The sequence below is a fragment of the Dendropsophus ebraccatus genome, chromosome 15 (assembly GCF_027789765.1).
Source record: "Dendropsophus ebraccatus isolate aDenEbr1 chromosome 15, aDenEbr1.pat, whole genome shotgun sequence".
Classification (NCBI taxonomy): domain Eukaryota; kingdom Metazoa; phylum Chordata; class Amphibia; order Anura; family Hylidae; genus Dendropsophus; species Dendropsophus ebraccatus.
The window spans coordinates 28,092,211-28,105,596 of record NC_091468.1 but is presented as its reverse complement, the minus strand read 5'-3'; the positions used below and the strand labels follow the sequence as shown (position 1 = coordinate 28,105,596).

General features: G+C 40.5%; 1 protein-coding gene across 1 annotated transcript in view; it reads left to right on the top strand.

The window, feature by feature from the left end:
• Positions 1-12,725, top strand: part of PCNX2 (pecanex 2) — a 105,272-nt gene extending 92,547 nt beyond the window's left edge. The window contains exons 28-31 of the mRNA XM_069954417.1: positions 624-898; positions 1,417-1,607; positions 3,174-3,613; positions 11,825-12,725. Of these exons, the coding sequence (XP_069810518.1) occupies positions 624-898; positions 1,417-1,607; positions 3,174-3,613; positions 11,825-11,878 (960 nt within the window). The 3' untranslated portion in view covers positions 11,879-12,725. The remainder of the gene's footprint in view (positions 1-623; positions 899-1,416; positions 1,608-3,173; positions 3,614-11,824) is intronic.
• Positions 12,726-13,386: the final 661 nt, after the last annotated feature.

Below are 13,386 nucleotides of genomic sequence, written 5' to 3'. Positions count from 1 at the left end.
GCAACCATTGCTCCCTGTGAAAATGAAAGCAGTAATCCTATTGGTTGCTAAGGCTCCAACTGCCGTGTCAGCTGCAGCTAATTATATCACCTGTGTTTGCAGTGAGGCAATTTTCCAATTCATCTCTATGGGGCGCCTCTCTTTCCCCTCCCCCTCCCCTCCTGTACATCTGGCGGGGACGGGACCTTCGCAATAACCTTCCCGGGCACCCAATGTATCTGTGTGCCAAATTTGGGGTCAAACGGTTCAGGCGTTTGGAAGTCTATAGAGGACAGACAGACAGACAGACTTTGATTTTTATGATATAGATATATTACAGAATTCATTACATTCACAGCTATAAAAGATAGAAACATGACCAGTTATTCCACTTGTTTATATCATATAATAAAGTATTAGAAACACTATGGGGGAGATTTATTAAACTGATGTAAAGTAGAATTGTCTTAGTTGCCCCTAGCAACCAATCAGATTCCACCTTATATTTTTCAAAGAATCTGTGAAGAAAGAATAATGGAATCTTATTGGTTGCCAGGGGCAACTAAGACAATTCTACTTTACACCAGTTTGATAAATCCCCCCCTAGTGTAGCTGCTGTCTATAATAATGTCCTATGGTTGCAGGTAAATAAGGAATGTGTGAGAGGACTTTGGGCTGGACAACAACAGGAGCTGATCTTTCTCCGGAATCGGGATCATGAAAGAGGAAGCATTCAAAACAACAAACATGTTTTAAGAAATTTAATCAACTCGTCCTGTGACCAACCCCTGGGGTATCCCATATACGTATCTCCGCTGACTACATCTTACCTGGGGACACACAGTCAACTCAAAAAGTTATTGGGTGGACCAGTCAACTTTGACATTATTACCTCATGGTTTCAAACAAAATGGCTGATGTAAGTATTGCTAAACCAAACTCTACCAAACAGTCATCATCTCTGGTAGTATAAAAGGGTAGACGTACAATGTAATATGAGGGAAAAGCAAACTCCTGTAATGTAACTGACAATTGTAATTACACATCTTTCAAAAATGGATTCTAGACTCCTATTAAAGGGGAACTTTTTTTTTGTTTCAAATCAACTGCGTAATTTATTTCAATTTTAAAATCTCCAGTCTTCCAGTACTTATCAGCTACTGTATGTCCTGCAGGAAGGGGTGTTTTCTTTTCAGTCTTATATAGTGCTCTCTGCTGCCACCTTGTGTCCATGTCAGGAACTGTCCAGAGCAGTAGCAAATTTCCATAGAAAACCTTTCCTGCTATGGACAGTTCCTGACATGGACAGAGGTGGCAGCAGAGAGCACTGTGTAAAACTGGAAAGAATACACCATTTCCTGAAGGTCATACAGCAGCTGATAAGTACTTGCTGACGTTCCCCTTTTCTAGTGATTGTGGGTTGTTTATTACTTTCAGAATGAAAAAAGATTATGATAGAAGCCACAATGATGGAAGCATTCATGAAGAGGCTCCTTGTGAAGGTGGATTGTCATCAGTAACCATCAACTCAGAAAGCATTAACAGTGAAAGCTTCCAGAACTCACCAAACGCTTCTCATACAGGCTCAGGGACCAAAACATTGGAGAATAAAGTCCATCAGACAAAAGGTAGAATGTTGTCTTATTGCAGAACATTAAATCCTATGGCAGCAATGCCGCACTGCTAGAAGGAGCTGTGGAAAGGAAACCAGTGCGACATCTCCGACTAGAAAGACTTGGGATTGTTGCAGTGCCGCATCCTTACATTGTCACATTTCACCTGCTGATCATTCCATTTAAATTTCATATTTGCAAGATTTTCCAACATATTGACGTATTGGCACATTGCCTCCAAATTGACTTTCCATTGTAGCGGGTAAAGAACATGGGTAACATTTTTACAGATAATTGTCCCAAAATTAAAATATTTATTTTCCTTTTTTTTAAATTAAAGGATTGTATGGTGTATATATATTTTACAGTACACATTTTTATGAAATAGTGTTCTCTTCCATGGCACTCATTTTTTTGATACCCTGTAAATGCCAGCCACAGTGCCCATAAAGTGGTGCTCTGTCATTTTTTCTTTTTCAAACCAACTGGTGTCAGATAATTATATAGATTTGTTAATTACTTATATTTAAAAATCTCCAGTCTTCCAGTACTTATTAGCTGATGTATGTCCTGCAGGAAGTGGCATATTCTTTTCAGTCTAACACAGTGCTCTCTGCTGCCACCTCTGTCTATGTCAGGAACTGTCCAAAGCAGGAGAGGTTTTCTATGGGCATTTGCTGCTGCTCTGGACAGTTCCTGACATGGACAGAGGGGTCAGCAGAGAGCACTGGAAAAAATACACCACTTTCTGCAGGACCTACAGCAGCTGATAAGTACTGGAAGACTGGAGATTTTTAAATAGAAGTAAATTTCAAATCTGTATAAGTTTCTGACATCAGTTCATTTGAAAGAATTTTTTCCGGAGCACCCCTTTAAAGGGAACTAATCACACAAAAATTGGCTATTAAGTTAAGGAAACGTGCTGGTAGATCAGCCTTCGGCTGTCCAGGCATGATAGGAATTGTAGTTTTGCAACAGCTAAAAGGCCGAACGTTCCCCATCCCTGGCATAGAGTGTCTGACCAGTTACTAACAGTGAGTGAGCATTGCCGGTCACATACACAGCACTGTGCAAAGTCGCTATAGTAATGTGAACATTTTGGCGCTGGGTATATCTGGTGTTTGCAGGGTGGGCCCCTAGAATAAAATATTCCCTGGTGGGCCCAAGGTAACCCAGTCCGACACTGCTACCAGCTATAAACGCCCACAGTCCTAAGCAGCTGCATTAGAGCTCCCCTAACACCAAACCAGCCAGTATATCTTATAGTCAAGGGTCTTGTGTTTTCTGGTCTTTATTTGTTACTGTGCAATTATTAATGCTGAGGGTTTTTATCAGAAAGAATAAGAATTAAGTTTGAAGCTTGTTGGCTTCTAGTGGCATTGTGGTCTTGTGGTAGGCAACTGCTCGCCAGGTATGGTGAATTACATATATATATATATATATATATATATATATATATATATAGCACCACAGCTTTTAGTATAAACTGCCCCTTCTGATAAATATTATTCAGAGAAAAAGCTTCATTAGGCCATTGGATTCTTTATCTTTTTTTTTTTTTATCTTTTTTTTTTTTTTTAGGAAAAAGAAAATATCGGAGTCAGTCGGCCTATACACATTCATCCTTAAACCAAATCCATCTTCTTTCCAGCCTTTCTGGGCCAAACATGGAAAAATGCCCTACTACCTGTCCAGAAAATTATAAAGGGGTGAGAAGATTATCCTCCAGCCACCACTGCTTAACCAATGCCTCTCGCTCCCAGTATCCTCCCGCGGCAGTGTCTCCTGCATCAGCGGTCAGGAATATTCATGAGCAGACAAGAGAGCTGCACGAGTCTGGCCATACATTATCCACCAACTCTACTCTTAGCCTTCTCTTTGGAAAGAAAGGATTTTCAAGTGCATTAGTTTTGTCTGGTCTTTCAGCTGCCGATGGGGATAACACGGCCGACACTCTGTCCTCCAGTAGTGTGAATCTAGTGGTGTGCTCACATTCTAGAGCCGCAGATCAGTCCACTGAGGTGAGTGAATAGAAATAACTCAAAATCCATCATTTCTTAAAGAGGTAGACTAATTAAAAAATATATATTTTTAAAGAAATCAACAGGGTTTGTGATCACAATATACTCTCTTTATTTTGAAAGTTTTCTAAGGATAAATTAATGTTATACATATGGCTAAACTGCGGTCCATGCTCCCTCCGTGCCAATATTTGGTTGTTTCTTTGTTTTCTATATCAACTGAGACTAATTATATTAACTTTTACTAATTCTATTATCAGCCATGCAACTTACCAGGAGACAATGCTTTTTGAGTAACAATTCAGTTAGTATGTCACTGTAGGTTACAAAAGTTTTGGTGCTGTGTGACAGGAGAGCTGACCATACAATGCAAGCTCCCCCAGGATTCTCTGCTACTGGATGTGGACATGCAGCAGCTGTACACATGCACAGTGAAGACTTGTCCCGCTCTGTGCACACTCAGGAATCGCTGTCAATCATTACCAAGCCATTTCTGTGAGCGCACAAAGGACTGGGACTTCCTGTGTTTGGTCTCTTTTCTCCACAGAGAAAAGACCAAATATCAGAACAGAGGGAGCCATCTAATGGCCATATGTATAATGTTAATTTAAGTCTGTAAAAACTTTTCCAAACATTCAGTTATTTTCTTAGGGTACAAACACACAGGACGTGAAACTCGCTGCGTATCCTGTCCTGGTTTAGTCAATGGCAGACAAAATCGCAGCAGGGATGAAGATCCCTGCTGCGATTTTGTCTGCAGTCCGCCCCGTTAACCCCCCGGCCGCCGGAGCATATACTTTCCCTGATCCCGGCTCCGGCTTACTCCGGGAGTCCCGGTGTTTTCAGCAAGCTGGAGCAGGACCAGGTAAAGTATAAGCTCCAGCCAGCCGCCCCCCCGCAGCCCCGATCAGCCGCCCGCAGCCCTATTAGCCGCCTGCACCGATCGCCCCTCTCCCCCCCGCAGCCCCGATTGCCCGGGGGGGGGGGGGGGGCGGCCGGGGCTGCAGGGGGGGGCGTTCGGAGTGGCCGGGACTACGGGCGGCCGGCTGATCGGGGCGGCTGGCTGATCGGGGCTGCGGGGGGCCATCGGGGGAGCCATCTGGGCGGCCTGGGGCTGCGGGCGATGTATGGCCGGGGCTGGGGGCAATCGGGGCTGCAGGGGGCCGGGCATACATTACCTGGTCCCGACTCCTGCTTGCTTCGACTCCTGCTTTACTGCGTGCGATCACAGCCCCTGTTTTATTAATTTGGCTTATCTTAATTATGGCTATGTCTGGGTGATATTGCTTAAAAATAAAATCACATTTTTAAATATTATGGACAATTCTCGATTTAAATCTCAAAGTGTTTTTTTTTTATTTACCATTATTTTTTATTGTCACTTTGACGTCGGAGGCTTCAGTGAGGCCTCTGGTTGTCCCTCTGTCCTTCCCATAGATGCTGCAATGGTTGGTTGATTAATTAACGTTACTGCAGCATCAGTCATAGGCTGTAGTGACGGGAAGGGGTTAATGTACCAGCAGAGCAAATAAAGAAAGTTTTTACTACTACCAGATCAGTAGCAGTGTAGTTAATTCTTCACTGCGCCACGCAGTTCCGGTAATAGCCTCACTTCATTAAATATGCAAATAGATTTGTTTGGTGACTTGGAGGTGGGCCCAGTGTACAGACTTCTTCTCCTATGTCCCAGAGCCAGGCTGGGAACAGACTTAAAGCGTAACTGTCATTTCAGGGTAATTTTTTTGAAAACATTAAATATCAACAGTACAAGCGATTTTAAGAAACTCTGTAATAGGCTTTATAAACCAAAAGACTTTCCTTCTGGACTGAAAAAGCAATCTCCCAGCCTCCCCCCTCTCTTCAGAAGAAGCAGGATTTCTGTCTCCATTATGTGGCTATGGAGAGGGGAGGGGCTGTTAGGAGTGACTGAGCACGGAGCAGTCTTGCAAAGCACAACACCCTGGAATCTTCTCTCAGTAAGTTCATAGATAAGCACTGACCTTTCTGACCCCAGAATCCTACGTTTTAGGTGCCCAGAGAGTCTACAAACAGCTGACCTTCATGTCACCTCTTCCTGCTCCCTTATCTCCCTCGGCCCCTCCCCCTTCCATAAGGATAGAATGGGAGAGCAGAGCTTGTTTTCCTGATAATGCACAGATAAGAAGTCAGGGGGGAAGGCTGGGAGATTGCTTCTTGAGTACAGAAGGAGGCTTTCTTAAAATTTCTTATACTACTGATTTCTGCAATAAAAAAAAAATATAACAATTACGCTTTAAATAATAAGCAAGTGTTATGGTGATGGGAAGAGTAAGTGCAGGGAAAAAAGCACTTTGGGGGAGAATTATCAAACATGGTGTAAAGTGAAACTGGCTCAGTTGCCCCTAGCAACCAATCAGATTGCTCCTTTCATTCTTCACAGACTCTTTGGAAAGTGAAAGGTGGAATCTGATTGGTTGCTAGGGGCAACTGAGCCAGTTTCACTTTACACCATGTTTGATAAATCTCCCCCTATATGTGCATTTCCCGAATAAGTGTATATTCGTGATTTGTATAATTTTTGGGGGGCAATACAATACTTTAATATCTTACCATATCTTTCTTTTCTAATTTGGAAGCTTGCCTATGGAATTACTCTGAAAGCTTGCAAATCTAATTTTCTGGTTAATCATTAAAGGTTTCACTCCTAAATTACTCTGGTCTTTTCTGACAGCAAAGTATTTATCAGTACATCGCACTGACCTTTATAATCCACTGGAGGGCAGAAAACTTCAAATGTGCAAAGACAATCAAATCGGCGCAACAGTGCTAATAATTCACCACTAGAGGGCAATATAATAAAGATAAATATGTTTCATAGGATAAGTAATGTTATTAGTCCACTAGAGCAGAAGTTTTACAGCACCTGCCACTATTATTGACACAATTAAATATCCAAGAAACATCACTTTTCTGACCAAGGTGCTTCTTTTCTACAGAAACAGGAAATATAAATATAGCACTATGTTATCCATGCTGGCATGTTATTTCAATCAATAATACAACCCCTCTATTTATTTCCAAGGAATAAAGGTGAAGTAAATCTACCAAGATTTTAGAGCCATAACCTATTGAGCCTTATCAGGCATTGTACGGATTGGATACATAAATCAATGTTCTAAACAACAGTAATTAAAGGTGTGGAAGCCAGTACCATTAGGCAATAAGAATGAATAATCACTAAAAAAAAAATAAAAAAATTCCCCTTAAATGTAGCTTTTAAAAAATGTATTTATTTTAGTGGGGGGAGGGGGGGGCATTTATCAATGTCTGTGTTATGCCTAAAATTGCTGAAAAGTAGCAAATCTTCTTTTTGTTTTGTGACATTTCATTAGCCTGCAATAGGAGGGAAGAGGCATGGCATTGCATGAAGGGTGGCACATTCTCCTACTAAGAATATACAGTACATGGTACATTGTATCAGTAGTGCTGCATGCGTGCAGCAGCACTGGATCAGAGCAAGGGAGAGGGGACAGCCCTGCAGTTCTCCACATGAACTTTGGTGCCAGCAGAGAGGCCTATGTCGCCCCTTACTACTGCCACTTTATTATCATTATACACCTATTTTAATGAAGTTATATTACAAAGTAACATAAAAACAATGTTTATCGTTCAATAATTTTTATTGAAGATTTTTTTTAAGTAATATAAAGATATTACAAACTTAGTAACATGTGATAAAATATATGAAAGCAATGTTTAAAAATAATTTGAAAAAAAAAAAATCATTACTCTCCGCAGTACCCCTTTAATTAATCCTCTTTTTACACTTTCTCAGTAATGTATCCTCTATGCTCTATGCTCTCTGCCCGGATTCCAGCTCAGATCATGTAAACCTCTTTGCCTTAAGAAACTCTGGTAAAAAAAAACAAAAAACGGTATTATAAAGTTATACAGATTTGTAATTTGTTTCTATTTAAAAATCTCCAGTCTGACGCAGTGCTCTCTGCTGCCACCTCAGTCTGGGTCAGGAACTGTCCAGATCAGTAGCAAATCCTCATAGAAAACGGACTTATGTATCTGCGTTTTTTTTTTTTGTTTTTTTAAATATATGTATGTTTTATTTTTTCTTTTGAAAAACTTCAATAAAAAACATTGAACCAGAAAACCTCTCCTGCTTTGGACAGTTCCTGACATGAACAGAGGTAGCAGCAGAGAGCACTGTGTCAAACTGGAAAGAATACACCACTTCCGGCAGGACACACAGCAGATGATAAGTACTGAAAGACTGGAGAGTTTTGAATCGAAGTTGTTAGGATGGGGACTGGAAAGACAAATAGACGGTACAGTCCCTATCACTGACACCCGCCCCAGCTGTTCCTACCTGCTTGCCACACTCTGCCCTAGGCAGCAGCGGACAACTTGGCGGTGTTCTCTCACCTGCGGTAAGGTAAACACACAAAACAAGATGAGCTGAATACACACAATAATAAAGGGTAGTCAGCAGTCCAAGGTGGCAATGTTCGGTATACTCAGGTACAAAATCAGGGTCCAATAAGAATTGTCGAGGTCAAAAAGCCAGAAAACAGGATAAACAGGTCAGAGGAAATGCTAGCTCAAGACACACTAGGCTCTATCACAGGAAAGGAACAGGAGACAAGTGAAGCGTTCCTCTTTGTGATGAATACATTGTTCTCATAATTTCCTCTAATATAATGAATGTCCTCACCCTTGTGGCATACACAGAGCAGAGCTTTGAGCCAGAGCTATTATGCCTCCACTGTATCTCCTTCTTAATATAAATATTATAATTATAATTATCCTGGAGGTTTCCCTGTTATAAAAACTCCAGTCTTATTACTCAATAGTCAAAGTCGGGCATATTTGGAGTGATGTGCATGTATACGGTTAGCAAAAGGGCCATTCCTTTGTTACAGGTGTTACATTCGCACAGCTTTAGGTGTATAAATAAATTGAAGGACATATATTATATTTTTTATGGTATATACAAATGCGTGTCAATGTATATTTTTCAGTTATGTGGTGAAATTGCAGTTTTTTGTTTTTAAAAAAAGACCTAGCATACTGACATGAATAAGAAAAGCTTCAAACTCTGTAAACTGGACAATAATTATGCTTAGGTTTTTTTTTTACTGGTTAAAGTTAAGATCCCATACTATAATATTAGATATTTATTTTTATTTGATAGTGTAAACATTTTATACAAAAAAATAATTCTTTTGTTACGGGTGTTACATGAAATGTTACGGGTGTTACATAGTACAAATGTTTTCAGTCTCCTGTGGTTTCTAAAAGTAATATTCTCAATTTTAGACACATTTAAGCCCTTTGTATATGTTTTTTAAATATTTATAGGGAGTGTGGAAATGTTTTTTTAACACATTTACTGGAAAAAAAAGTTGTCTTTTTTACATTTGTATCTTCGATGTTTATTATAACTTGAAACTGTTACTGTTAAGGCAATACAAATCCCATTTACTGGGCCAGAAGGATACTAATATGTCATATTAGTACAGACATCTCCTTCCTCGCACATTCTTTGTCTTGTTTGAGAGCCACTTCACAACATCAGTTAGCCAACTGGATTATAAAGCAAAGCAAGGACCGCAGCTATACCCCTCCCCCAGCTCTATGTGTGGGAATTACCAGAAAGCAGGTAGAAGCCACCTCCCACTTGGTCCCCTAGCATGGCAGCTTCTTTAATAGCATGGGGTACAGGCAAACACTGACACCTGTCAATGAACAAGTGTCCTTCAATCCCTACCATTAACATACAGTATCTATATTCTATAGTACCTGACATTTCCCTTGATCATTAGGTTCTTTGTGGTCTTACAATTATAAGAACGCTTTAGGTCACATTAAACTGTTTTCAGACCTCACAGCAATGTTTCCAATTCCAAAATAAGGATTTCTAGAAGTATCTTTGTATTAGACACACTTTATCTCAGGTCACCCAGATGGACCGCAGCCTCTCTAGGACCTGCACAAGGAGGGATCTCTAAATTTTATGGGGCACTTATTATGTTTAATAATGAGTATAAACCCTCTTACTGTAATAAATGGTAATTAGAATGACATCACTCTTAGGCTGCGTTCACACTACGTATATTTCAGCCAGTATATTTCAGTCAGTATTGCAACCAAAACCAGGAGTGGATTAAAAACACAGAAAGGATCTGTTCACACAATGTTGAAATTGAGTGGATGGCCGCCATTTAATGGCAAATATTTGCTGTTATTTTAGAACAACGGCTGTTATATTGGGAAATAATGGCCGTTATTTACTGTTATATGGCGGCCATCCACTCAATTTCACCATTGTGTGGACAGAGCCTTTCTGTGTTTTTAATACACTCCTGGTTTTGGTTGCAATACTTACTGAAATATACTGACTGAAATATACGTAGTGTGAACGCAGCCTTATACTGTCACTGAATGGGGAGAGGCTTTTGGATGGACTAAACATTTATCTAAAGTGATTAAACATTGGGAGATGTCTCAAAAGATTGTTCTAAGATGGTATCTCACCCCTTCTCACATTTCCAAAATAGACCCTTCTCACCCTCCGTAGTGTTGGAAAGGTTGTGGCCTGTACTTACCTTCACATGTGGTGGTTCTGTCCAATAATACACTCCTTTTGGTAAGAAATCTATGACATTTTATCAGCCATAGCCAAAAAGAGTTTAGACCCTGACCCGGCTTTAGCTGTGTGTTTTCTCAATCCCACAGGTATCCCCCACCAGCAAGAATAACGGTCAGTCACACAATATTGGCATCTAGGTTGACTATAGCAAAAACATGCAAACTTGCCTACAATCCCAATGTTAGTAAGACTCTTAGGATCGTATTAACAGCTGCTGCTGCTGCAATAGGCACTTAACCTGAAGACACACCATCTTGGGGAGAGTGGTTTCGGAATCACGTTTTTCATGGTTTTTAACAGCTTAAAACATAAACAAATTTCCACATTGAACCAATGATTAGAGCGGTCTGCATATTGTCTGACGGAATTCTTACCACAGGATTGGTAGATTAGTGGATAATAGCTCCAGGCATCACATTTACCACCACCACACCAGACCTGACCAACACCCCCATACTGTGACTGGATAACACCGCCATACCAGACCTGACCAACACCCCCATACTGTGACCGGATAACACCGGCACACCAGAACTGACCAATACTGCCATACTGTGACTGGATAACACCGCCATACCAGACCTGACCAACACCCCCATACTGTGACCGGATAACACCGGCACACCAGAACTGACCAATACTGCCATACTGTGACTGGATAACACCGCCAGACCTGGCCAATACCGCCATACTGTGACTGGATAACACTGCCACACCAGACCTGAACAACACCCCCATGGGGGGAGGGGAGGGGCTTTAAAATTATAAATGACCACTGCTAAAAACAATGGTGATTGGGTTGAACAAAAATATCCATAAAAATACTAGCTTAACAGAAGTAGAATGCATGCTTATGTTACAGGTGTTACGAGGGTAAATGGTAACGCCCGTAATAGCAAATGTGTGACACCCATAAAACTGAATTAAGGATGAAAGAAGTTTCAAAAACCTTAAACAATTTAATCTTGTTAACTGGCATGTCCATAGCCTTACTTTCCCCAAAGGGTTTTGTACAAAACAGGTTTGTTAGATCACAGCATAAACCTTTGTATCTTTTTTTTTTTTTGTTACGGGTGTTACAAGCTGCGGTTGTTTAGTAGAAGTATAATTAACAAAAACAGGTAAAAAAAAATTCTTCCAGATATCTGCCATGACCTATCAGAAATATGTAGATTTAACTTTTATTCAGTGAAGGTAAAGTTATAAAATTAATAATTTCAAAAAATGGTGGTAAGGCTCAGTTTGGATGAAATAGCCCAAAAGTAGATCATAGACCAGTATGACCATCTATGGTAATAAACTTGTGGCTATAACATTACATATCCACATGAAAACAGGGGATCCTTGTCTTCCAAGAGAATGGATCAGAGGTAAAGCAAGCATGCTGCTGGTTTATGGATATGTTATGGCAGTCCCATAGCAAGTAAATATTCTACCGCCACGCCATTCAAGAGACCCACATTCCCATGTAATTAGATGGTAAATGATAATATTGGGATAACCCCTTTAAACATATCAGCTTACAAATCAGGATCTATAGTATGGTAACTATGCCATGTCTCTTTCAGAACGTCTACAGGACTGGTGACATTGAAGAGCCTACAGATGCAGGTGAAAAATGACCCAGAACGAGGTGAAAAAACCCCCAACACGTTTACTGCCATCTATGTCACATTAATAAAACCAAAGCGAATGGACAGAGGTTATAAAAACTGCTGGAAAAACTTTCCTGAACTCGGGAGGTGAATTGGATAAGCGGCACTGATATCCATTGCACTTTGACTTGTCACTACTATACCATTATACCACTATAGAGTTCCCTTTATAAACATTCGCATGGATGAGAGATGACACATATATACAGTGCATAAACGACACTGCTAGATAATGTATAGGACTGTAGTACCTGCATAGTATATACTGATGGACTGCTCATCAAGCAGTTTATCAGTCAGTGGGACACATGAAGAAGCAATTTATATATTATATGTAAGGAAAGTCTTCAAGCTACAGTACATTTACTATAGAGAAATGCCTGTCTAAAAACTTATATAACTTAATAGACAGATCTGTTACCATATTCAGTCTATTAATTCAGTATTATTATGAAGGACAACTCTAGCAGTAGCTAGATGCCCATAGAAAACCTCTCCTGCTCTGGACAGTTCCTGACATGGACAGAGGTGGCAGCAGAGAGCACTGTGTAAGACTGGAAAGAATACACCATTTCCTGCAGGACATACAGCAGCTGATAAGTACTGGAAGACTGGAGATTTTTGAAAAAGTAATTTACAAATGTGTAAAACTTTCTGCTACCATTTATTTTATTCGCCGGAGTTCCCCTTTAACATTTTGTGCAAGATATTCCGTAGCCCACTTAATGAAATGTGTTTTATGCTTGAGAGAATCATCGGGCAGAATCTATGTATAAGACCAGACATGCACCCATAAAATATTATTTTTGTAATTGCTTGCATTGTCATACATCATGTGGGTGACTTTCGACCTCATATGTTTCAGCTTTTTACATGAGCTGCTATCAATTATAATACTTTATTGTGCAACCTTGGATTGAGCATAAGTTATTCTAAAAATGCGCTTGTAATCCAAATCACTTGTATATCAAAGCACATTTTTTCCATAAAAAAATAACTGAAATGCAGACGATTCATTCCACAACCCAAAAACAAGGTAAGTAAGGTGTTCTGTATCAATAAAGAACGCTGTATAAGTAAGAATGGGTTAACTCTTCCTCCACACACACAAGTTCTCAGGTGGCTGCAGACCTGCTGGTACCAGCTATCGGTGAAGGAGTTGATTCAGGGGTCAGAGGGAAGCAGTGGTCATGCACCATCCAGCGCCATGTGTAGGCAAGATGGCGGCAACAAGTGCATGGCAGGGGTGGGAGATCTCCAGATGAGGCCCCATATAGTTGAAGCACTCTGGATCTAGGCTGAACACTGGAGTAGGAGGGTGCTAAAGTCTCACTCACACTCAGTCCTCCGGCAGCAGGGAGAAGAGATAAGGCTGAGCTGCTCGCTCCCACAGGAGGATCTCCACAGTTCTATAGGGTCCCTGATACGGAAGACTATCGGAGGAGAAGTTTATTAGGTAGCAGTGGGTTAATATG